The 23,698-nt window shown below is 40.4% G+C and overlaps 1 protein-coding gene across 5 annotated transcripts in view; it reads right to left on the bottom strand.

Annotated features, from left to right (window-relative positions):
• RTEL1 (regulator of telomere elongation helicase 1) overlaps window positions 1-19,493 on the bottom strand; it is a 50,743-nt gene extending 31,250 nt beyond the window's left edge. For all 5 annotated transcript variants that reach the window (XM_037402076.1, XM_037402077.1, XM_037402078.1 and 2 more), the window contains exons 1-15: window positions 19,066-19,493; window positions 17,773-17,971; window positions 17,302-17,395; window positions 16,357-16,438; window positions 15,682-15,742; window positions 15,377-15,452; window positions 14,590-14,674; window positions 12,970-13,035; window positions 11,116-11,269; window positions 10,757-10,795; window positions 10,031-10,109; window positions 9,254-9,351; window positions 7,923-7,978; window positions 4,281-4,355; window positions 3,336-3,417 (exon numbers count right to left, since the gene is read on the bottom strand). In XM_037402076.1, coding sequence (XP_037257973.1) covers window positions 3,336-3,417; window positions 4,281-4,355; window positions 7,923-7,978; window positions 9,254-9,351; window positions 10,031-10,109; window positions 10,757-10,795; window positions 11,116-11,269; window positions 12,970-13,035; window positions 14,590-14,674; window positions 15,377-15,452; window positions 15,682-15,742; window positions 16,357-16,438; window positions 17,302-17,395; window positions 17,773-17,971; window positions 19,066-19,167 — 1,348 coding nt within the window. In that variant the 5' untranslated portion in view covers window positions 19,168-19,493. The remainder of the gene's footprint in view (window positions 1-3,335; window positions 3,418-4,280; window positions 4,356-7,922; window positions 7,979-9,253; window positions 9,352-10,030; window positions 10,110-10,756; window positions 10,796-11,115; window positions 11,270-12,969; window positions 13,036-14,589; window positions 14,675-15,376; window positions 15,453-15,681; window positions 15,743-16,356; window positions 16,439-17,301; window positions 17,396-17,772; window positions 17,972-19,065) is intronic.
• Between the last annotated feature and the right edge of the window lie 4,205 nt (window positions 19,494-23,698).

Genomic DNA, 23,698 nt, shown 5'->3' with positions numbered 1-23,698 from the left:
TGCTGGTCTTGCTGAAAACTTAGCATCAGCTTTTCAGAGACAACCAAAGGAACAAGGGTACAAAAAAAATCATCTATGTCAAGAACAAGAGCAGCCAAATAGAACATTACTTTTTGTTTCTGTTTTGCATGATTAGTTTCAGTAAAAAACAAAGATTGAGCATCCACATATCATGTGAGTCTTTTAAACCTACACACTTCATTCAAAGACTCTTTCCAAAAAGGAGCTGACAGTTTCAGGAAATCCCCAGAAACATGTGCCCAGTGACTCACTCACTGCTTAGACTTACAAAAGCACATTTATTTTAAGCTAAAGTTTTCTCCTTCCATCTCATTTGGACAAAACCATCCAGATCATGTCCAGATTCTAGAAGAATCACATTCCAAAATTTAGCAAATTCTGTATCTCTAAGCCACACTAAAAATTGGTGCAAGTTACAGTTAGGACAGGCCAGTAAGCATCTACAGACAAGAGCAAAGTCACTTATGTCAGAAGCCTAAGAAATTCCAGCATAGAAGCAAACTGTGCTAATATGGGATGGCCTTGAAGAGAACACCACCAACCCACGCACATTTGCCTCGCCAATGCTCAGCTTGAGATGTACTCCTCTGTAACCCTGCAGGATGACTGCCAGGCACCAATTACCCAATTCTTGGAGAAGCTGGAATTGTAGTGCATTTGTAGCATGGTGTTCTGCCATTATTTCTTTAAACTTAACAATATTTAATCCATTTTAAATGTCCCATTCACCAGCAGACACCACTGGATGTTACACAAAGTAGATCTCTGCAGCAGCTTTTTCCAATCCTGGTAACAAGGACAGCTAATCCATGGAGAAGGGGGTTGCTAATAGTTTACAACATGGTGATTTCAAGCAAATCAAGAGCAAGAACATTTCATCTGAAGGTAAAACTGCAACAGTTCAATATTGCATTCAAAAATGTCATCTGTGCACAGAACAGATAGCTAGGGCAGCAATCTCATCTGCTATCCCAAGCTATGCCACGTCTCCTCACCAATTACAGTCTGTAGAGAATTACACTTCAGTGAATAATCTTCACAAAATCTTTTGAAAACAGCTAATCTTACAAGGTTTGCATTATTTCTATACAGTCTGCTATACCACTACAGGAAACGGGAGACTTGCTCAGTCTCGTCTGGCCTTTGCTAGGTTTGCACATAGCACAAGTCTGAACACATTGCTAGTCTTTTGCAGGGGTACTTTGCAGATCCTGTTTTTATTTGAAAAGCAAATGTATCAGTATGTGTCACAAAATAATTCTGTGACTGCTTTGTATCATTTTAATGTATAAATCCTCCACATTTTGCAATAGATGTAAAGTGTTTCTATTAGCCTTTCCTGCACACATATTTAACAAAATCTACTTGGAATTATTCCTTTAACTTCAAATTCCAATTGAGCAATACCTCAGGAAAACAATTATTTGCAGATTACCATAAGAACATGCTTCTGTTCAGAAACAGAACTTACTTTGTGGAAACATTTAAGGGGATATCATGTACAAACCCACTAAATTTGTGGTAACTCATTTTCTGAAAAAATGTTACTTTTGTCCTTAAGAAAAGGAATTCTCTGAAACAAATACTTACATTCCCAAGAGCATCTAACTGAATAATTAAGTAGATTGTTAATACCTTGCCTTATAATTGAGAACTTTGGAGAGTACACTGTTAAGGCAGCTTAGGTAAAGAGATCTGCATCTGCCTTCTCTAATCAGAAAATGTTTTGTTTTCCACTTAAATGTATTTATTAAAAAATAAATAAAAATATCAGGAAGAACAGATGTTGAAGTCCAAAGCAGCCAAACTCAGTACTGCTTTATAGGAGCCTTAGGACAAGCCTTTGATTCAGAAGCCAAGTTTTTCTTCCAAATATGTTCTTTTGAAGCATGGTTATATTGAGGTAGTTGCAGATACCAAGTTCTGCACAGCATAAGGAACAAAATAGGTGGGAGGAGAGAGACAGGAGACTGAGAAACCTCAGTTGAACAAGAAGGACTTAAAAGCATAGCTGAGGCCGAAACTCCCAAGAAGTGACAACATGCCTGGAAGAACTTTGGAAGTTGCTCAAAAAAGGTCCTATCTCAGAGAAGGTAACAGCGCCCCGAGGCTGTTACCTGGCATAGCATTTTCTGGCCTCGAATTCACATTGTCAAGCACTACTTCTCTGGCACTTCACATGAACCTACTGCAGAGCTTCAGAATGAGCCAACCAATTGTAACTCCTCCGCTATAAATGAGTAATTTCAACAGATCAAGAATTTTCATGGAATTGACTCTTACAATACTTCTGGCACACATTTTTACTATCATATCTATACATCAATCTCCTTCTTGTAAAGGATAGTTACAGCCTTAGCAACACTAATTTTGTGTTTAACACAACAATTATACAGAGAAATATAGCTGATATGAGGATAACAACATTTCATAAACCTCAGCATCGATCCTGAAGGAGGGCTTCCCATTCTTAGGCTGAAGATTTTCTCTACACCAATACAAGCAACCATTCCATAATGGAGATTATTTTATTTCACTGGAATAATTGCACTAGAAGAAATCCAGTAGTGCAGAAAGCAGCACTGGTACAAGAATGTTTTATATTGAGATTGCTTATGATACCTTCCCCTTGGAAGAAACTATAAAAGTGAAAAGCACCATCTCAACTCACTGTATCCACAATGGAGCTGCACTTGGAAACATAAAACTGCAAAAACACCCTCAAACAATCCTAGAACTCTTCAAACTTATAAGTCCCAAAGCCTTAGAAACCTCCCTGTTCTAGAGAAAGGGACCTCTGCGGCAATACTAATGCTCCATGTCTCTTCATCTTACAAATGACCAAAAACCTCTACTAACTGAGTGCAGGGGAAAGCAAAGGGGGGTAAAAGAAAAAAAAGTCTTTCCTAATCCCACATCTACCGATGGTTTTAACTTGGACCATGGCCACAGTAACAAGGCATACTAATCACAAACTTAAGACTTCCCAGCACCATGAGGAGCACCACTATGCCATTTGGGTTTAAAAAACTTTTTGCATATAGATAGATCTGAGGCGTGCCCTCATTGAGTTACTCTGTTCAGCCCTTCACTCCTCAGAGTCATTTCTAACATTTAAGACAACATAGGTGGTGTTTCACTCAAAATCCTACAATGACATTCCAAAATTTGCCAGAGGACTCCCTGTTCACAAATGGGAAGTAAGGCAGATTGCTGCTTCTTTCTGATTTGAATAAGAGAAAACAACTGAAGATATCTCAAAGTAGTTTTCAGTCCAGCTTTTGCATAAGCCTCCCCAAGACAGAGTCCTGTACCTTGTTTTTTTGGCAATGATGAATTCCAGAGATCTGTTCTTTGTTTCTTTTTCTTATTATCGTTATCTAGATGAATATGTACCTGAAGGAAAACAACAGAAACTGTTCTAGAGATGGCTACAGAAATGAACTTGCACTTCATCACTCAAAAAAGCTAGCCCATATTAAGTGTATTTAATGTAATTCTTTACTACGTAACACTTTTATAGTGTTACTAAGGTCATATTATTTCACGTTTGTCTTCCCTACTTTGTTTCCAGTCTTCCCTAACGTATTTAACAAGGAGCAAAAGTAGATCACCATTTAACCAGTCATTTTGAGTCAGATTATCAGAGCAGCTTTCCATGGGCTGCCCTGAGCAGAGACAAAGAACCCAATTATTTGGGTATTGCCCACCAGAATAAAACATGCAGAGAAGAAAAAAAAATAATATTACCGTATTAGAAAGATCTGATACTATCTTTGTTGCCAAATGATGCAAGTCTTAAACTTAATATGAAAGCCACCTTTTAGCTAAAAGATAAAAAAAATCTTCCTAAAATTCATTATAGCATTACAGCCTAGAAGTCCCAAAATCTAAATAAATAAGGACTTTGTGGGGGAGGTGGAGGGAAGTTTCAGTGGCTCTGCTGTACTTGCTTGGTAACAGGTTATTGGAAGAACACATCAGTTCTTGCATAACATGCAGTATCAAATTTTTCAATGATTCACACTTGCTGCACCTTCCAAATTTAATTACTGTGTAGCTCCCCTTTTTCCTTGGAACCTAAACTAACTACAGTTCCTTTAGTGGTGTTGTGTTTTGTTTTGGAAGAATTTACATATCCTCCCTATAATCAACATCTTCATCTGCTATACTGCCCACATCCTCCCAAGTCTTGGATACACTAAGCACAGACATTAAATGCCAGCAAGGAAAAATGTAGAGCACAAAGTATCCCATACCTTATAATGTTTAGATATTGACTGACGTGACATGAAATCTGTTGTGCCTTCCTGAGGATCAGTGCTGAATACTGTCTGGAAAAGTGGATATAAACAAAAGGAAAGATTTAACAACTGTTAACAGCAAAACCCCTAATGTATCTTTGCACTGAGAAGTATCTCCACAAAAGCTGCTGCAGTGATAACCTTAAATATATTTCCTTGCTCCTGTTATTAAATAAAGACAGAGAATCTTGAATAAATATTGTTTTTACAGGCAATTCCTGCTAACCACATGGCTTTCTCATTGTTCCAAAAAATGCGAGGCAGTATCTAAATATAAAGCCAGTATCTAAACTGTACAAACGACAGTATTATTATTCATGCTGTTCATCACTTCGGGCTGTGATTAAACAAACACACTACACGCTCACGAGATCAGAATCACAACTAAGTGTAAAAACTTTCTGAATTCCCTTAGTATAAAGTTTCAGCCATGATACCCTATACTAATAATGCTCTGCTTAGAGAAAAAAAAAGAAAAATCAACTTGTAATCATATCTAGTTGTCAATATATTAAATTAAAAGCTTCTATCAACTCTTCTGTACAGAGTTATGCATCTTCCCCTTTCCTGTATGTGGTATCTTATGACTAAGGGTGATGCTCTTTTGCACATATGGCATTCCAGTGCAACTTCAGTGAAAACAGCTGGGGTTCTCAAATATTTATTAACTTCTGTTAATTTTTCCAAACAAGATTTCTTTAGACATCTGAAAGGAATTATCCAAGCACATAAAAATATCAGCTAGTTACAACAAGAAAGATGTTCTCCAGTAGTTAAAAAAATCCTAAAATTATGATTCCTGGAAATATTAACTTCTGGAAAACAGCCAAAGATAGGGTGTACAAAAGACATTTTAGTAAGTGTTCTAAAAGGAAGCAAAAACAAGCTGTTAGAAATTAAGTCTTGAAGACAAGGCTCTGTAATAAGCAAGCAACACATTTAACGAACGAAGACTCTGTGACCTAGTCCTACTTAAAAATATCTCAAGACAACAAAGACTATTTGAAGTAACTGCCCAGATGCATACCCTCAGCAGCAAAGGGATTTTAGCTTTCAGCAAAAGACTGCTCTTCCAAATCAAGTCACCTGTCATCCATCCACAGGCTAAAAGAGCACACACCGACAATTATTCCCAGTCCTGCAGCACACACTTGCCTGTGGACTCTGTCACTGGGATCAGGAGACCTGGCTTCTACTTGTGAATCTTCTCGCCTCTCAGGTTTAGAACCCTGGGAAACTAATTTAAGTTAAGCACCCCTCACCTTCCCCATGGAAGAACAGTGATACCTTCCAGTACAAATCATTTTAGTATCTGTGTACACAAATTGCTACTACTGTATCAGAACATACATACAGGTTTTGTTGAACCACTGCTATAAAAATAAAATTCTGTGTATGCCACTGCAAATATTCCCTCACAAACATCCATGCATTTGATGAGTTCAGTATTGCAAACCTATGAGGACCGTTCAAAATACAGCTAGATAACTTGTCTATCATGCAGGTCTGCAAAGTTTGAATACATTTCTTCATGTCTAGTTTTACACAGGGTGTTATTCTGTGGTGTTCTTTTGGACATACAAGCTGCTCTCCACCAGCATAATAGGTGAAACATGACTTCATACACTACTAATAGACAGAGTAAGCACAGAAAGTCTTAAATAAAAAATAAAAAAAATCACCTATAGGAATCCCTGCGTTAACTTGAGCTGACTATTCTCCAACAAGTATCTAATAATGGGTTTTTAGGAAAAGTCCAAATTATAAAGATTATCCTTTTCTATTAAATTCCAATTCTAGAAGACGACGATACACAATTAAGCTAAGATAGCAAGTAAATCCTTAGGTGAAAAGCAGCAATACCGAACAATTCACACTTCCTCTTTGTCAGATTTTCCAGCAAGCAGCAGGAAGACAACCTGAATGTTGTCAGGAGATTTTGGTACCTATGACAAAATAGACCTGAGCAGTGTCATTCAAAACAAATGACTAAAATCCAAGACTCAGGACAGGTCTTTTAGAGAACATGGCTAAATTGAAATCTAGGTGATTTAATCCCTCCTATTTTACTTAAAAGGGACACTAAACCGTATAAACACTAATAATCTTGGGTAAAGGGAAACGTAAGTGGGAATGTTATAAATCCTTCAGCAAAAAGGGAAAACTGAAGTACGTAGTCAGTACCAGACCCAGACAGAAAAGATTTTAACAACAAATATTCTAACAATTGATCTGGAAATACGCAACAAAATTATGGAGGGGGTTAAAAAAATAGTTAATTTGCTGCTGCCAAATGCAGAGCTGGACCCAGAAATCATTCACTTTCCAGAATAAATAAATTGCTGTGTTCTCCCTCATTTCTGCTCTTGCATAGTTTTTACCCTCCTCCTGCCTGTGTTTCCATTGTTTTCTCATGTCTTTTGACACTTCTGTCCTTCCAATAAACACAGATTACACTTGTAAGCAGCATATTTTCCAGAAGAAAGATCATCTGTCATCAATGATTTCTGAAAAAGTCTAGCACCTGATCTATCATGCAGGCTAACAGCGAGTAGAACAAAACCAGAGAACTACAAAGAGACTAAACACTGCCAGCCACGACAGACTTAAATGTCATAAAATTTCTTGCATCAGTAGCTCAACTATAGTTTTTAATTAAAACCAAAATAATTAAACCAAGACAGAAAAACAATGATTAACACATTACAATGTCATGATTATTACCACCCACCTACTAAAGATGGATGGGAAAGATCTTTTTTATCAAAAAAATCCACAAGCATTTGGGACATGAAAGTCTTGTTTCACTGTCAGGAAAAGGTCTTATTCAACCTGACACCCAGTAACTCAGGCCAAGATGATGGTCTGAAATCACCAAATTCTGGGAATAGTTAACTTAATCCTAAGCATCTGCAGATTTTCCAGTAGCTAAGATGTTTGAACTTTAAGCTGTCCAAACATTACCCTCTTTTTGAGTATCACTCAAGAATGTTAGAACTTCGGTCAACTTCAGAGGGAAGCTAGAAACAGAATTTCAGGCCACTGGCCCCCTGTACCTTCTAATTTTATGGGGCCCAGGTTTTTCATAATTGATATTTTGCAAGCTTACAACAGCGAGAGGACTAAACACTATATGGATACCCACAAGTGCCACTTTCAGTTCCTGTGGCACTAAAAACTTGTTTTACAGAGCCCTTATTTTAATGATTAAATGAAAAAAATACACTTAAATTATCTTTTGTTTGCCTTTTCTCTTTAGCCTGCCCTGTTTCATGAGAAGGTCTCACATTCTCAAACACTGCTGTTAGAAAGTAAATAGCTCAATAACCCAGCTCCACCTGGTGGAGGCTAAAACCAGACAAATTTAAATCGAGCATCTCCACAAAAGGAGATCAGAACCATAAAACAACAACCTGGGTAAAAACTGAAGTAGAGCATCCCGCTAGGCAGCAGCTTTCTCCTCAAAACCCCACAGACTTCCATCACTGCACAGACATACATACAATCAAGAATAAAATGGACCCAATGTCTTTCCTAATTTTTTTAACCGGCTCTTCTATCCTTCAGATGTATATAGAAGCAGCATTAGTTATTTACCTGGATAATATCCGAGAGCTTATGCAATCCAGATATATTGACAAATATCCCAGTACCTAGACATAACAACGCACGATTACTTTTACAGCACAAACATACATTCATTTGTACAGATCTATGTCTTACCTGAACAGCACAACATACTGAATACAATGACTTGAAAATACTATCTAAAACAAATTATTTCAAGTTTTTCAACATAATTCAAGATGCAGAGAGAAACATGAAACTAGCATTCCAAAGGAAGTTTCACATCTCTGACACATTGGGAAGCTGTCATCTGAGACAGCTACATAAACTTCTTGAGGCTCCTCTACATTAAAAACTGGAAAGGAGATAATTGAAACCAAGATAAGCATGCTTAAGCTGTTTGGTTACTTTTTCAAATGCTCACACGACTACTATTAGTCTCACGAAGAAAAGAACAGAAAACTGACTACGCAGTTATGCAGAGAAACAAAGCTAACCTTTGCTATAGATATAGCCTTTTATAAATCACCTCCAAGCTTCTAGTATGCTTAAAACAGTGACTACAGAGCAGCTAAAAGACTATATGGCATACACTGATGATAAGAATTTGACCATGGAAATGAAACAGATGCACCTGTTAAGGCAGAGAGCAAATAGCCTAAAAGGAGAAAGATGCTGGGAAGAGAAAAAATAACGGGAAGGATAGATGTGTTCTCAAAGGATACACCTGCAGAACTGGCAGTCTATATTCTTAGTCTCCACAGACTGGGCTTGCTCTCATCAATTCTTTTACTGGAGAGCCTGCTAGTGAGAACTAAATAATTTTCTTAACACATGTAGAAGTTGGAGATTTTTCTTTGCAGAAGGGCAAATTAAGAACGAGATGCTGATAGACAGTAGAACAGAAGCTTGCTAAAACAAGGAAAAAACCCACCACATTGCGTGATTCCAAGTACTCCTGTTTCATAATTCCATGACCCCAGAAGAGCTCAAGACACTACAAGGGGCATCAGCAAAATGTCAACAAGCTCCACTTTGCAATCCTTCCGGTTTTGGAGAAAAAGTGTTGAGTGCAAAAATCTCTGTGTACGCACACATATGTACACACCCAGGTTTTGACACAAAGTAGTTCTTAAAACCAGTTCTGTTGCATGAACAGACATAAAACATTTCCCAGCAGCTTGCAGCAAGTCTTAATGGAAAGACACAGGCATTTGAGGTCAGATTTTTAGCTTTTAAAAGCTTTGTAACCTAAACAAAGCAGTCTTTCTCTCCCCTCTGCTCCCCAAACAATGCAAACTTCCAATTACTTACACTACAGAGAAAAGTCTGAGTGAAACAACTAACAGATTTACACTTACGGCCTGAAAGAAACTGTAAAATCTGCTCAAGTGACTCCAAGAGCAAGGATTTGGTCTGCAATGTTATTTGGGCCTCAGCGAACAGATCAAAGATGTAGCTGCAATTTACAAAGGAAAAGCACAAAGGGGTAAACACCGTAAATACTCATACGGACACTATTAGTGTTATTCTTTTATAACAGCAATAACTTCACCATCTAGTAGCAAAACATTCTTGTCTCCATGAGAAAGAAAAATTCACAGGAATAAAAATAAGTATTTGGTTATAAAGACAGCAGACAATATTGGCATGACAGAAAGCATACTGACCACATCCTTCACATTTTCCACAATTTCTCTATAACATACAATACATAAAATTTAGAAAGAGATTTGCATGCAATTTCCATGATTTGTTTTTTTACTATGTACTGTATGTATTAGCTTAGGAGACTTTTAGAGCAATGAGGTACCTCAAACCAAATCACTACAGCACTAGTACCTCTGTTTAAAACATGACGCAAAACTGAAAGCAGCATAGCGAGAAGCTTCTTCCAGTTCAGAACACCTGAGAGGTATACACCCAGCATAGGATTTTTCCACTCCTGAAACACTTTAAAAGGACGTTCCACCAGCAATAATGTTTACTACTGAAAGGGGATTTAAGGAAACCTTGGAAAAATACTATTCCCAGAAGCTAGAATAGTGCTGCCAATCCTCAAAGCTGACCCAGTGTCACCCAGCTCTAGAATCTGCTGTGCCTTTAGCATGTAAACACATTAACGAGAAGAAATTTACCTTCCCTCTTTGGTGACTCCACTACCATTCGATGGCAGCTCCACTGCATCAATAGCACTTTCTAGCTGAAGAAGAATTTCTTTAAGAGAATCAAGAAGGGAAAAAAAGTTAGGGTTCACAGAAACTCACTTCTGGGACACATCTAAGCCTCTTTTTCAAATGTACTTTATTACAAAGGCTTTTACCAGAGACAGCAATCTAGCTGTTTTCTCAATTCTGTAAACAAATCAAAATGATCAAAAACATTTCCTAGATGTCACCTCTAAATATTCATATTCAGCCTTAAGAACTTCCAGTTCTCAACTCTTAGATGAAGCTTAAATTGTCAGCTAAATGATAAAATCTTCTCTATAGACAGGGAAAGTTGTTCTTGGAAGTGCTTTGTAAACATGAGACATCTCAGGCTCTGGCTATTAACTTCACATAGCATGTTCTTACAGCAGAATGATGCAATCAATACAACTCCAGCCCACCGACAAGATTAGAAAATAGAGTACTTCTAGCAAAGAAGGAAGTGATGCATTCATCTGCCAAATCTCTCATCTTCTTGGGAAAAAACTGTAAGTAAACATTCCACAAAATTCTCGGAAAGAGACAACAAACTTCCATGAATTTCTCAGTCAAGAACAATGTCCACAGAAATGCTCTGTGAACCCCATTTATAGTTGTTGACCTTTTGAAACCATTTCAGCAACAATTTTCAGCAACAGCAAAAAACAGCCTTACTCTTTATCTTTGCTATATCTTCAAGTTCCATGTTCAGCCCTGCAGAAGAAAGGAGAGAATACAGAGAGGTCTGTTTCATTCCTAGTTTCTTTATGCCTTTTTAGACGTTATGGCTATGAAGGCTAGAACTCTGTATATAGAAAGACATCTGTATTCCACTCACTGTTCTTTTTCAAGACCCCTCATGTCACATGGGTTTAGCCAAATCTTTTCATGTTTGTCTGGCAGTGATTACTAATTAACAGTAATTTATCTACTCAGTAAATATTCCAGGAACTGCTAGGAAAAGTTATGTTTCAGTTCTTGGTACTGGCACCCTATACTCCCAGTGAAATGGTGGTTTGTGGTTGCCAACACACCTGAAGTGCCCAACTCCATATTGAATTCAGCCTTTATTTCATTCTGTTGAACCACTTTGGCTTGTTCTTCCAGTACGATGTTTATAGCATCCATTGCCGAAGCCAAATCATAGGGTGTCAAGTCAAAAGAAGATGACTCCTCACACAACTTTTCCTAAAAATAAGGAATAGAAGCATTACGTGGACTGCTCAGTGTGCTATTTGTTCAAGCAATTTCACAGATGATAAAGTCCAGATAACCAGGCTTCATTTCGTTTCTGGCCTCCAGTTAAAACATTCCCATGTAACAGCAAATCACTGCCATCATTAAGATCGTTTTAATAGGTGTCACCCTCCTCTGCATTCTTAATGTTGTTGCTAATAGATTTTTCTCTCCCACACAGTTGCCAAATAGCTTGCTGCCTGATGACAAATTGTTCAAGTACCAATTTTTTAGTTAGCAAATCAGTTTGTCCTTTGAAAGAGCTGCTTCCCAGTCCCCCTCATACTCCTAGGAGATCCTTGTATGCCTACACTCACTCATATAAAGACACAGCCCTTGCCGCTCATGAGCTTGCAGAGATGGGGGCATGGTGGAAAAAAAAGAAATAAAGGGTGGGCCATGAAAAAGCAAACAGTAGAATGCATGTTATTCACACACCAAATTTGGGCCAAAACGTATGCCAGAACAAATATTATCACAGGGAAAGAAGGAAACCTACTAACCTTCTATTAAAAACCGTAACTGTTTGAACACTCAAACTGGTAAGTTTGACAAAACTCTCTATGACCTTGAAAAAATAAGTCACATATTTTGTCACATAATTTTCATTCATGAAAAGAATCTTTTTCCCCTGAGGAATGAAGGGAAATAGTAAACTACACAAAAATTTGACTGCAACAGCTATGACGAAATGTTATGAAGAGAAAAAAAAAAAGCTGAATTGGCTGCACGTATAAACAATCTAATCAGAAAGAGGTCAGTTCTATTTCAACGTAATTACAAAGTTCCCCCATACTAACTTGGAACAGACAGTACTGTGGGAGAACTATTGCAAAATGAGTAGCTCTAGAATAGCTTTTCTGATTGATTTCTGCATGCTGGCACCAATTAATATTTTTTAGACACTAAAAAGGCGGGGGGGAGGCAGGATAAAAAAAAAGAAAACTACAACTGGATCTCCACCCGTTTTTCAACAGAAATAAGATGTTCTGATGAAAGGAGCAAATACTGGATGCAACTCTGCAACACTCTCTAGTCAAATACAGCACACCCACTGGTGGCCTGTTACTGAACACGCAATCACGAAAAAAAACCCAAACGAACTCCACAGCTCTTTTGCAGAAATCCCACTGGGAGATTGTTCATGTGGCAGAAAAAAAGGGACACATTTCAAATGTTCCTTTGCATTTCATTATTTAGGCAAAGGGCTGCCATTTTGAGTCAGCCAAGAGGAAGATCTCATAATGCAGCATTTTCTCCTTCCCCCCCGCCTTAAGTGAAGACCTGGAAACATTAAGAGTCACGTTTGCCATCTACTGCACTTGGATAGCTGATGCAGCTGAGCTTAAGAATGGATCTTTCAAAATTTCTTACACCATGGAAGAGGACTCTCCAAACAAGAAAGTAAGCACCCCATAAATTTGGAGATCTACCCTTCAGGAAGAAGCTATCACCTTGCAGAAAATCACAGTAGCATCAAAGGACTGTTAATTAAACTACAAAGCTTTAACTGTCACAGAAACAACTATTCATGATAATGACCACTTACAACGTATAGCTGAGTACAGATTTTACAGACTGTGTTAGGGCACATGCCTGTTTTCCTCTTTGGATGAAGTTTGAAAAATGGCAACAGACCAGAAACAGCTTACCACGTTGTGAGCTTCATCAAGAATTACCACAGTCCCCTTCAGGTCCAAGTTGTGTGCCCTCCGGCTCTGAAGACGAAAAAGAGAACATGGGAATGGACAAAAAGGCCACAAAGAAACACAGATTTGATTGAGAAATTGGCTCATGAGACAGAAAACCTGAGTTTTCAAGTATCTTGAATTATTTTTAAAAAAAGAATACCGCAAGTAATTGCTGTGGTTACCTTTATATATAAACTACAGAATCATTTTCTCTGGAAATGAAGGTGCTAAAAAACACATCACAGAATCACAGAACCATTTAGGTTGGAAAAGATCTTTGAGATCATGAGTCCAACCGTTAACCCAGCACTGCTAAGCCCACCACTAACCCATGTCCCCAAGTGCCACATCTACATGTCTTTTAAACACCTCCAGGGATGGTGACTCCACCACCTCCCTGGGCAGCCTGTTCCAAAGCTCGGCCACCCTTTTGGTGAACAAATTTTTCCTGATATCCAACTTGAACCTCCCTGGTGCAGCCTGAGGCTGTTTCTCTTTGCCCTATCACTTGTTACTTGGGAGAAGAAACTGACCCCCACCTGCCTACAGCCCCTGTCAGGGAGTTGCAGAGACCGACAGGGTCTCCTCTAAGCCTCCTTTTCTCCAGGCTGAACAGCCTCAGTTCACATCAAAGTTTATTACAATGTAAGTTGTAACCTCCATAAAGAAAAAAAAGAAACAGGTGTACCATACTAGGATGCAGAAGTTTATCAGAATTGGTTTCAGTCACTATTTTTGCCGATAGGGCTCTCGAAGGAGAGGGGTGCAGAACAGGGGAATCTGCCTTGTTTTTACACATTTATGCTTGTGTCTTCAGAGCATCCGTTTCTTGCCCAGACCATACTCCAGAAGTAGATCGCATAGCTTCATTTCACAGTGCCTCTTTGCTTAAGGTGGTCACAGATATTTTTTTTAATTTAATTTTACTTTTTAGTTTATTAATCATATTGTCTTTTTGCCTTTTGTAGCAGTGGAATGTAATCTGGCTTTTATAATAACTCATTAATTACTCCAAGTTGCATGAAGATGTCTGCAGATTCATTTCTTCAGAGTTTTCAAAGGTTTCATTTTCTATCCATCAAATGTGGACAACTTATTGCAACAGCTTTCTTTACAAAGCCAGCAATTATTTCCAAAAAGAGATGTCCAACCTCTACCGAAAAAGTTTCCTTAGTCTAGAAATCATGCAGCTGGCTGCAGAAACAAAAATGTCTCAGGATGCACGCAAAAATACCACACAGTATGTGACTGAAGATTTGTATTCAGGAGGTGAGTATCACCAAACAAGAAGGGCATCACATTCTGCAAAGCTAATTCTATAAAAAGAGCAAGATCTCAAATAAAAGTAAAAAAGAGAAAAAAGAAAAAAAGAAAACAATTCTTATATGTGGGAGAAGTCTTTACAGAGAAAAAACACAGAATGGCATCTTCTATGGTTTTGAATTTGAACTTTTGATTAGTTTTCAAGTATAGGACATAATGCATTCACTTGCTGTGCATCAGTTCTTCACAGTTTATCCACTAAAAGCATATAAGATAAACAGAAGAACAATTGCATCTAAAAGCAAAGATATGTGTTACCTTTGAGTCTAGTAAATAGTTGTAAGGCATAAAAATAATATCTGCTTGCTGCTTCAGGCTTCGAGAAAGATAGTAAGGACAAGCTCTGTTTAAAGAAAAAATAGTACAAACTATAAAGAAATACTTGCAAAAATATTAAGAGTGCATTCAACATTTATGGACTATGTTTCACACTCTCAAGGGTTTCTAATTAATTTCTTAGGGAGCTGAAACTGGCATGTTTAATTTTAGGGCAGACTGCTAGCTCTATTCACAGAAGGCAAGTAAAAAGAAATGTAGAAAATAATACCTAGCTGTGCAGCTCAACCAAACAAAGGAAAAAATAAATTAAAGGAGAAAGAGTGGCATTCATTACTGCATTATTATTTTACCCCTTTAAGCTAGAAGTAAATGCTGCAGTGGACTATTTTATCTCAACAAATCAATCACGTCATGCTCTTCAACAAAACTGCAATATCATTTGTCATGACAGATGATATTGGTAGCCCCTGCTCAAGCAAGAAATAAAATACTGGTGAGCCTGACTCTGACCCAACTCAGTCTTTACCCAAGTAAGGACTGAAATAGACTGCTGTACAATGAAAACTGCCATGACAGAAGCTAAGGCCTCAGTGCATACATGATTGTGTTGGAAGCAGTTTCTGCAACTCTGCTTTGCTCCCATCACTGTTCTGCTATTTTAGTATATGTCAAGTTCATACCAAAGTTATTAATAAAAATGAGCAGAAACCCAGATTTCACTATTTTCACAAGTAAGGCGGAGGAAGGTCAGAGGGGGTTCTTTTACCTATGCTTGTTTCCATTTTTAACCAAGTCTTCAATATCCATGATTGGTTCAATCAGTTCTTTCTCCGTACTCTTTTCTGTGAAAAGTTACATTACAACCACAAGCTTAGGTAAAGGTATTACGCACAAATCCATTGTTACCCTGATCATCACTCTCACCCACTTTCTAACTCTTCCTCCTTGAAAGACACGAACACAGAGCAAGACACACAGGCAGATTCTGCCAACTCTTCCAAACTTCTCCACCTGCCTAACAAATCTCTCCCTCTCCAAAACATTGGGCTTTACTTCCACAGCCAAACTCACCGTCCACATTGTTATAGAAATGACAAGTACGAGCCATCACTTTCATTCGGCACATGTAGATCTGTAAAATATAGTAGATTTTAGCCAACAGTAGCACATCTTGTCAAGCACTGAGAAGCATGTTAAGGGGAGAAGAGCTATGAGCTTTCTCTAACACCAGCTACTGAATAAATACTAATCACAGTTCTTCAGTTTTGAAGTCACATGTGTCTCTGCCCACCATGAAAGTTAAGCTCTCTTTTATGCAGCACAGAACGCTCAGACACTCAGAGGAAATTTTGTTATATTTTGCCACTAATATTTTTCAAGACAGTAATCTCTGATATTACTTGTAAAATAACAGGTAAATCAATCACTGAATCACTATTTTGAAATTATTATTGCTCTTGAAAAACACTTAAGTGGCAGATCAGAAAGTAAAGTGCAAACTGTTGCCTGCCACACTGTACACAATGACGTCCTCGTCTGGATGGAAAATGCTACCAGAGACTCAGAATTTAATTTTGCCCTCACAAAACTAGAAACCAGAAGTTCCTTGAAACACGTTTAGAACTACTGTCTTTCCCTACAGCCTCCAGTGGTTAAACAATGTCAGAGTTCAGAATTACACACCCCCCACCAAAACAAAACCCCTCCATGTTCTCACTGTGCATGCTTTCAAGACTCTATTCTCACCTGCATGTGGTTGCTCTCCTGTCGCTTCACTTCAGGATTGATGCAAAGCTGCTCTCTGGAACCCAAAACACATACCTTTGGCCTGTTCAAACAGAATACACAGACCTGTTAAAAATAAGGCAAGAAAGAAGAGCACGTATATGCCTAGGTTGGGTAAAATATATCAAAACTAAAAGGTTCAGGAGAAATAGATGAGCTCAAAGTAACTCTGTCTGTTTCTAACAGCTGTATATGTTATTTGACTTTACGATACTGCATTTCTCCTGGTAACCGCGGGAGATAATAAGCAGCAGTTTACAGCAGGAGGTAAATAATCAGCAGCTTACATCATCCACTATAAAATCTGCGTTCTGTTATGACAGTGCAGCCGAAGAAGCTGGGGTCTGTAATCTATTACGAACTATTCCAAGCTGGCTGTGATTTTCAGAGTAAGTTTATGACAAGAACTGATGCACTACAAACATTCACGATACTTCTTTGTTCATTACAGGGCTGTATCTTTACAAGACACATATAAACAAATCACTACTGCCTGTCCAAAGAACTCAGTCAACACACTGGCATGTCAACAGCTGAAAACTGTGACAGACGTTGATATAGAAAAACCACAAAGTTCTTTATAGCTTTAGATCAGCCTAAGGAATTCAACTTTGTAATGGCTTCCCCACTGCCTTAAGGAAATGCTCCAGAAAACAAAGAAAAAAAAAAACACCCAGGTAAAAACCAGACCAAATTCAGGAAATTCTATGATTGAAGGAGATAAAAGAAGCTGTGAAATACCAAAAAAACCCCCAAACCCAAGTTCTATACATGCATATTAAGGAACTACATTTCACTGAGTATAATTTTTTTATACATTCATCCATATAAATTCAAAGAATAATTAAATCGGACAGTTTCACCACCTTTTCTTTTAATAGGAACATTACCCTAAATTGTATTTACCTGTAGACTGTGTTCTTTAACTCATTAATGACCTGTGTAAGTTGTGAGTGAGTTCTGGAGGCATAAATTATTTTAGGAATGTCAGTGTAATAAGCTGCCAAATAGAGGAGAAAAAAAAAAAAAAAGAGGAAATACATTAGTAGCATGGAAAGAACCAGAGATACTATTAGCCCCTTTCCCAGCTGGTACTAGGGTAACAGTTTGCCTTGTAGAGGCAGCAAGAAATTCTGTCACCTAACTAAACTATTCACACACACAAAATGAGCTAAAGGAGTTTCTAATGTTCTAAGAAAAATTAAAAATGTATAACACACCTTTAAAATCTATAAATTGGTGAAACTGTGCATCACCTGCTAAACAATGGCTCCATTACTTTTAGAATTACATAGTTATTACAAAAGATAGATAAAAGCAAATGTTAATTAACATTCCTGTATCACCTCTACCGAGCATAAAAACTGCGGTACTTACTTGGGATATCGGCATCTGTGGCAGCATTGCCCCAGGACGACATGGGTCTGTCTGGAAAGAGTTCCATCCCATTCATACGCTGTGCAATTTTGCGGGCTGAGATAGTATCTTTTAAGTGTTCCCGCCAAGCCAGAGTGGAACACAGCAGGCAGAGGGTCTTCCCTGTGCCCGTAGGGCTCTCCAAAATGCCATTTACCTTCTTTATTGAAGAGAAATAAAAAGGGAACAAAAAAGTAACTTGGAGATGCAGCTAGAACAGGTCTTTGCAGTACTGCATATTGTCAGTACAAAAGCAATTGCCACCTGGCAGGCCCTACCACACGACAGAAACACACACAAGCCCTACGTAAGGTTGTTATAAATTCACAACCTGTAGGATCGTCTAATCAACTTACTGAGGCTCAATCTAAAACCCAGAGACAGCTATTACTCTTTACTTAGCAGAGGAATTCTCCACACTTAGAGCAACTAAAGTGCATCACATTTTAGCATAAGACACATGAAAATATGGGAAGTTATTGCAACAAAACCTAGAAAATGATTCTTAGATTACAGACCACTAGTGTCCTTTAGAACTGAGACTATATCCCACGTCAGTTTAGGCAGAAGATTTTGCAAGTACTTGTAACACTTCGTCCTACTGGATTTTAGTTGTAAAGGCTGTAACAATCCTAGAAGTTGCAGAAAAACTAGCAGCTGACCTTGCATTGCTGCGAAAATTTGTGTCCAAGAGAATGAAAATAATTTATACATATAATAGGCTTACAACACTTTTATTTTAGAATGAGGAGGTGCCGAGCAGGAACCAAACCACTGCCTGTGACACGGGGGCATACTGAGCCACATGGAAAGCCAAAGCTTCCACCACAAGCTTGTTTGAGCTTGCAGAAGAACAGGGACCATGAAGATCTGTTAAAGAAATCCAGAACAAAGGTGACTATTGTAAAAAAAACTTTCTTCCTTGACATTCATTAAGATTAACTTATTGGCGAGAAAATGAAAAGTCACACTGACAGCCGAAGAACTAACACCACGGACCCAAACCCCCAATAGTGCAGGCCAGGCTGCACGAAGACAAGGACAACCTGTACAGTTTTTCTTCCTTTTCCCAATTGACCCCCCTCCTGACCGCCACCTGCACGCCTCTGCGGTTTTAATAACTATACAGTAAAATAAAAACACAAGAAAGATTTGGAAAAGGCGGCATACAGATAACCAAAAGTCAACCTGAATGGTGACCACCGTTTTATCCAAAAGGTCGTTTTGCCCAGTTAGAAGTGAGGCGGCACTGACCTTCTGAAGGCACTCCAGCACCTTGGCCATGTAGGCCTCCTGGCAGCGGTAGGGCTGGAAGGGGAAATCCACCGTGATGCCGTTCAGCGTCACCCTGGGCATCCTGTCCGGCCGCCACCGGCAAGGCAGCGCGGGCCGTGGTTCACTCCGCCGGGAGGCGGCGCCTCCGGGGCAGATGGAGCGGCGAACGGCGCCGGGGGCAGGGCGGCCCGCCCGAGGGAAGGCCGCAGCGACGGGCCGCACACTCGTACTGCGCTGCGGGACCCGCAGCCCGGCCGGGGGGCTCCCGGGCCCAGCACCTCCGGTGCGGCTACAGGCCGCGCTCCCGGACCTCCCCCTCCCGGTGCGGTACGGGCCGCGCTCTCGGCCTCCCCCGGTGCGGTGCGGAGTGGGCCGCACCTCCCCGGCGCCGCCGTTCGGAATCCCCGCGCCTGTGTCACGTGACCTTCTGACTGCCCACGGCCACCCCTCACGCGCCCTGCGTCACTTCCGCCCAGAGCTCTCGCGAGAGCTGCGGCGTTGCCCCGGGAACGGCGGCGGGGGGCGGCGGCGCGGGGCGGTGGCGGGCTGCCGGTGGGCCTCACCAAGCCGGGGCAGCGCCGCGGGGGTCGGTGCTGCCTCTGTGAGGGGTGGCCCGAGGGGCCGCAGGCGGGGGGGGGGTCAGGTGCGGGGGTGTGGGCCCTGCCGGGCGGACGGAGGCGGGAGCCGGGCCTGCGGCGGGGCCCAGCCGCGGGGTCCTTCAGCCGCCTCCCCCCGCCGTGCCCGGGCCGGAGACCGCGGCCTGGTCCCGGAGCACAGCAGCCTGGCGGGCCGGTTGCCGAAGACAGCAGAGCGGCTACGCTTCTAAAGCCTGTCGGGTCTCTGGAGTGTGTGAGGGCTGCCCGGGGCTGGCGGCCCTCTTCATAGCGGCTCCAAGCAGCCCTGTGACAAGCGTGCTGTGCACTCTGTGTGTGCGCAGTGTGTGCTGTGTGTGCTGAGCACTGTGTGCACTGTGTGCGCTGTGTGCTGTGTGTGCACGGTGCTCTGTGTGCTGCGTGCAGTGTGTGCACTGTGTGCGCTGTGTGCTGTGTGTGCACTGTGCCCTGTGTGCACTGTGCATTGTGTGTGCAGCGTGTGTTGTGTGTGCAGTGTGTCCCACGCTCCAGCGGGGCTGCGTGCAAGGGAGGGTGGAATGCTACAAATCATTTGTTGAGACTCGAGGCCTTAAAGCTGTGAGGGTTTCATGTCATTACGTTGAGCCTCGTGGCTTCTGCATTAGGAACAGTGATGAATTCTGACAGTTATCTTCTGCTGGGGGTGAATGTGCTGCTCCTTTGTTCCCTGCTTTTCTTCAGTACAATTCCTTCAGCTTCCAGCCCCCTGTCACTGTATCCATGCACATGGCCAGGAACAGCAACAGCAGCATTTCAGTTGCTCAGGCTGAGGGTTGGTCCCACAGATACGTGTGATTGTAGTGAACACTGGTCTGCTCCAGAATGATGGATTACTCAGTTTGTAAGATTCAAGTGGAGTCACAAATGGATAAATGGACAGGCATGGTTTACCTGGATCCCCAAATTTTGCAAAACCCTATTTTATGCAGTTACATGAGGAAGAAGGTAGGAAGAAAGTATTTTATACTCATCTCTGTGCTATGTTGCTGCATCTTACGCCATTAGATGCTTACTGCGTAGATGTAGAACAGGATGTGGCTTGTTTTATTATTACTTTAAAATGCATTTATTCCTAGCAAGCTGCACAGCTTGTTTGTATGTAGAAGTGTTCTGATACTTTATGAGTAATAACTATTAAAAGGAACAGACCTTAAACTTGAGTATATTACATAAGTTGTTCTCTTGTCAAACATGGTATGTTCTGTTTGGGTTAGGTGAGCTGCTGGCTGTTGCTGTTTTGGTTGCCAGCCTGTAAACTCCTTGAGCTGAGCTTGCCTGGTTTGTAAACTGTCTTTAATTTAGCAAATGGTCTAGAGAGCATTGAGTTATTCTTTCAGATCTCCGTGGTGCTCCACTCAAAATGTCACAACTGATTTTGTTCCTGTTTCTGACCGTGAACTCTTTAACTTGATACCAGTTGTGCAAGATTAAGCAAAATAAATGACCTTGTAAAGACTGTAAAATTGGAGTGCGGGATAAGGTATTTATAATGGAGAATAAAGGTTTGAAATTCCTCATAAATATATGGAATACTGTGTCATTATTTCCTGTAAATAGGCCTTTCCTACATTGAAGAACAATATCAATAATGTATCAAACCAGATTATTTTAACGTAACTGATGTTGATGGAAGCAGCATTGCCTTCCAAGAGAGAAGAGCTGGAAGGTTACCAAACCCAAAAAGGAGCATGAGTCAGTAGATACGCTGGTGTCCAGTGGCAAAAATGAGTCAGCACTGGCTGAGCGCTCCTCCTCCTTCTGGAGGGTTGTTCCTCTGCACCATTTACCTCACTTGACCAAGGCTGCAGTGCCAGCATTGGCAAGTCTGTCTTCAGCATTGCTACACCAGTTCCTTCTAAAAACAGAATGGAGGAAAAAAAAGTTGTAAGTGAAAAGAGAAAAAAATACTAAGGTTGCAAAAGAATTTTGAAGGTTTACTGAAGCTACAGCATCTGTTGATGTTGGGATACAGATATGATAAAGGTGTTGGTCTTTCTGGTGTTTGGCTCCCTAGGATAAACCCTGAGTTCTCATAAGGCAAGAGGTTGCAGAGGGAGAAGAGGAAAGGTTTGAAAAATTTGTCGGAGTGGCAGAGAGGATTGTATGAAAGTCTGGTCCTTACACCCGTAACAGGCCCTATGTGCAAACCCAGGCGGCAGGAACAGGGCGTTTCTGTTGCTCAGTTATTAGTGCATGGTGAAGATCTTGGATGAACTATTTTTCATTTAAAGTAGTGTCTTCAAGGGGAAAAAAAAAATGTAGGACAGAAAAAACCTTGGAAAAGATAACCCTTAAACACTGTGGGGAGGTGGGGGTGTGGGTGGCTGAAGAACTGCAGAGAACCCAGCGAGCAGAACGCTAGTGCGGTGCAGAAATACAAAGTGAATAACTGTCATTTTTGTTCAGAGGCCGCCTCGGCAAGAGCCCTCTTCCCAGGCAAGCAAGAATCTTGAGGAGTGGGATGAAAGAGGCTGAAGACCTGCAATGGCTGTGAAACTCCTGCAGTTGTCATGAAGGTTATTTTCCCTCTTTCAGATAGGAGGGGATTAAGTTGCCATTCATTGTCTTTCTGAGATGTGATGGTTCCCATAGCAACAGTCTAAAAGTTTTATTTGACCACAAGATTATTTGATTCCTTTGAATCCGATAATCCAGAGCCTTTCTGTCTCTTTACTGTTGGGAAATAACAAAATAGCTTTCCACTTTGACTCTCCAGTTCTAATCACAATCATCCTAGTATTAGGAAGGCAAATACTCCTTTTACAGATGAAGAAACCAAGGCAGATGGGATTAGTGATTTGGTGGAGGCCAGAAGGAAACCACCAGAGCAGAGCTCGCAGCTTCACGTGTTCAGCATTTGCTGCTCTTTACCGTTCGTAGTTAGTCATCTGACTTGGCATTGCTAACTTTACGTACGCTCTAACCTGTTGTAGCTGAGCAGACCCTATGGTGACCTGAATTCCCACCTTCCTTTACACCTCTACGTGATGGAATTAGTGCAACTCTTCCTTTTCTTCCTGATCCAGATTCTTTGGCCTTGTTTCTCAAGCGCACGTGACCAATGCTGAAAAGGAAACATCAGAACAACCCTGTTGTTTCTCTTGCCTTCAGGGAACGTTTTCCTGACTTAGTGCTGATGTTGCTGTCACTGCTTTCTCTCCCTCAGTTCTTTTTCTCCTTTCTCTTGTATTATTTTACAACAGATATTTTACAATATATTTACAATTTCAGGGGGTTGACTGCTGCCCTGTGTGGAATTGTTGTTGTTGTTGTTATTATTATTGTTAATGCTATTATTATTATTTCTTCATGCCAACTAAGAGATCTTCTTCCCGCTCTCCAGCAAACAGTACTGGGAGGTCTCACACCAATGCTTTTGCTGGGGAACCATGAGTTACAGCCTCCTGTGTCACAGCCCATCGCCTTCCTTTTAAACCAGATGATTTGGGGTTTGTTTATTTTATTTCATTTTATTTTATTTCAATGTTATTTAATTAGTCACTGAATAAAAGTGTTCCCCAAATATTTCTTGTTGCAAACTGTGCTTCTGCCAGGCTTGCAGCCCCAAATAGCAACATAAAGTGCACCAGGCTTGTCACCCTTTTGGTAACCACCACAACTTGCACATCTTCCCCTGTGAACTGCCCTGCGTGAACATTCCTGGGAATGAAACACTAGGATTGTTATGGGTCCCTGTTTTGGAATGTTTTGAAAAGAGAACCTTTTCTGTCAGTTTGGGAATTTTTCTTTTGGTTTTAGCATTTCATTGGAAGAAGCCCGTCCTATATCGAAAGACATCTAGGAATATTTTATTGTTAAAGATGTTGAAAACATTTGCCATAAAGTAGTGAAAGAAGTGCATGCTACAAAACCAACTTCTTTGCTGATTCTCCATGAAAATCAGTTGTTGCCTGATGGTTAGATGTCGTGTGGGAAGGCACAGGGCAAATTAACCAAATACTCACCAATTTTCCCTAATC

The sequence above is a fragment of the Falco rusticolus genome, chromosome 10, assembly GCF_015220075.1.
Source record: "Falco rusticolus isolate bFalRus1 chromosome 10, bFalRus1.pri, whole genome shotgun sequence".
NCBI lineage: Eukaryota > Metazoa > Chordata > Aves > Falconiformes > Falconidae > Falco > Falco rusticolus.
The sequence above is the reverse complement of the archived record's forward strand: the minus strand, read 5'-3'. Positions and strand labels throughout refer to the sequence as shown.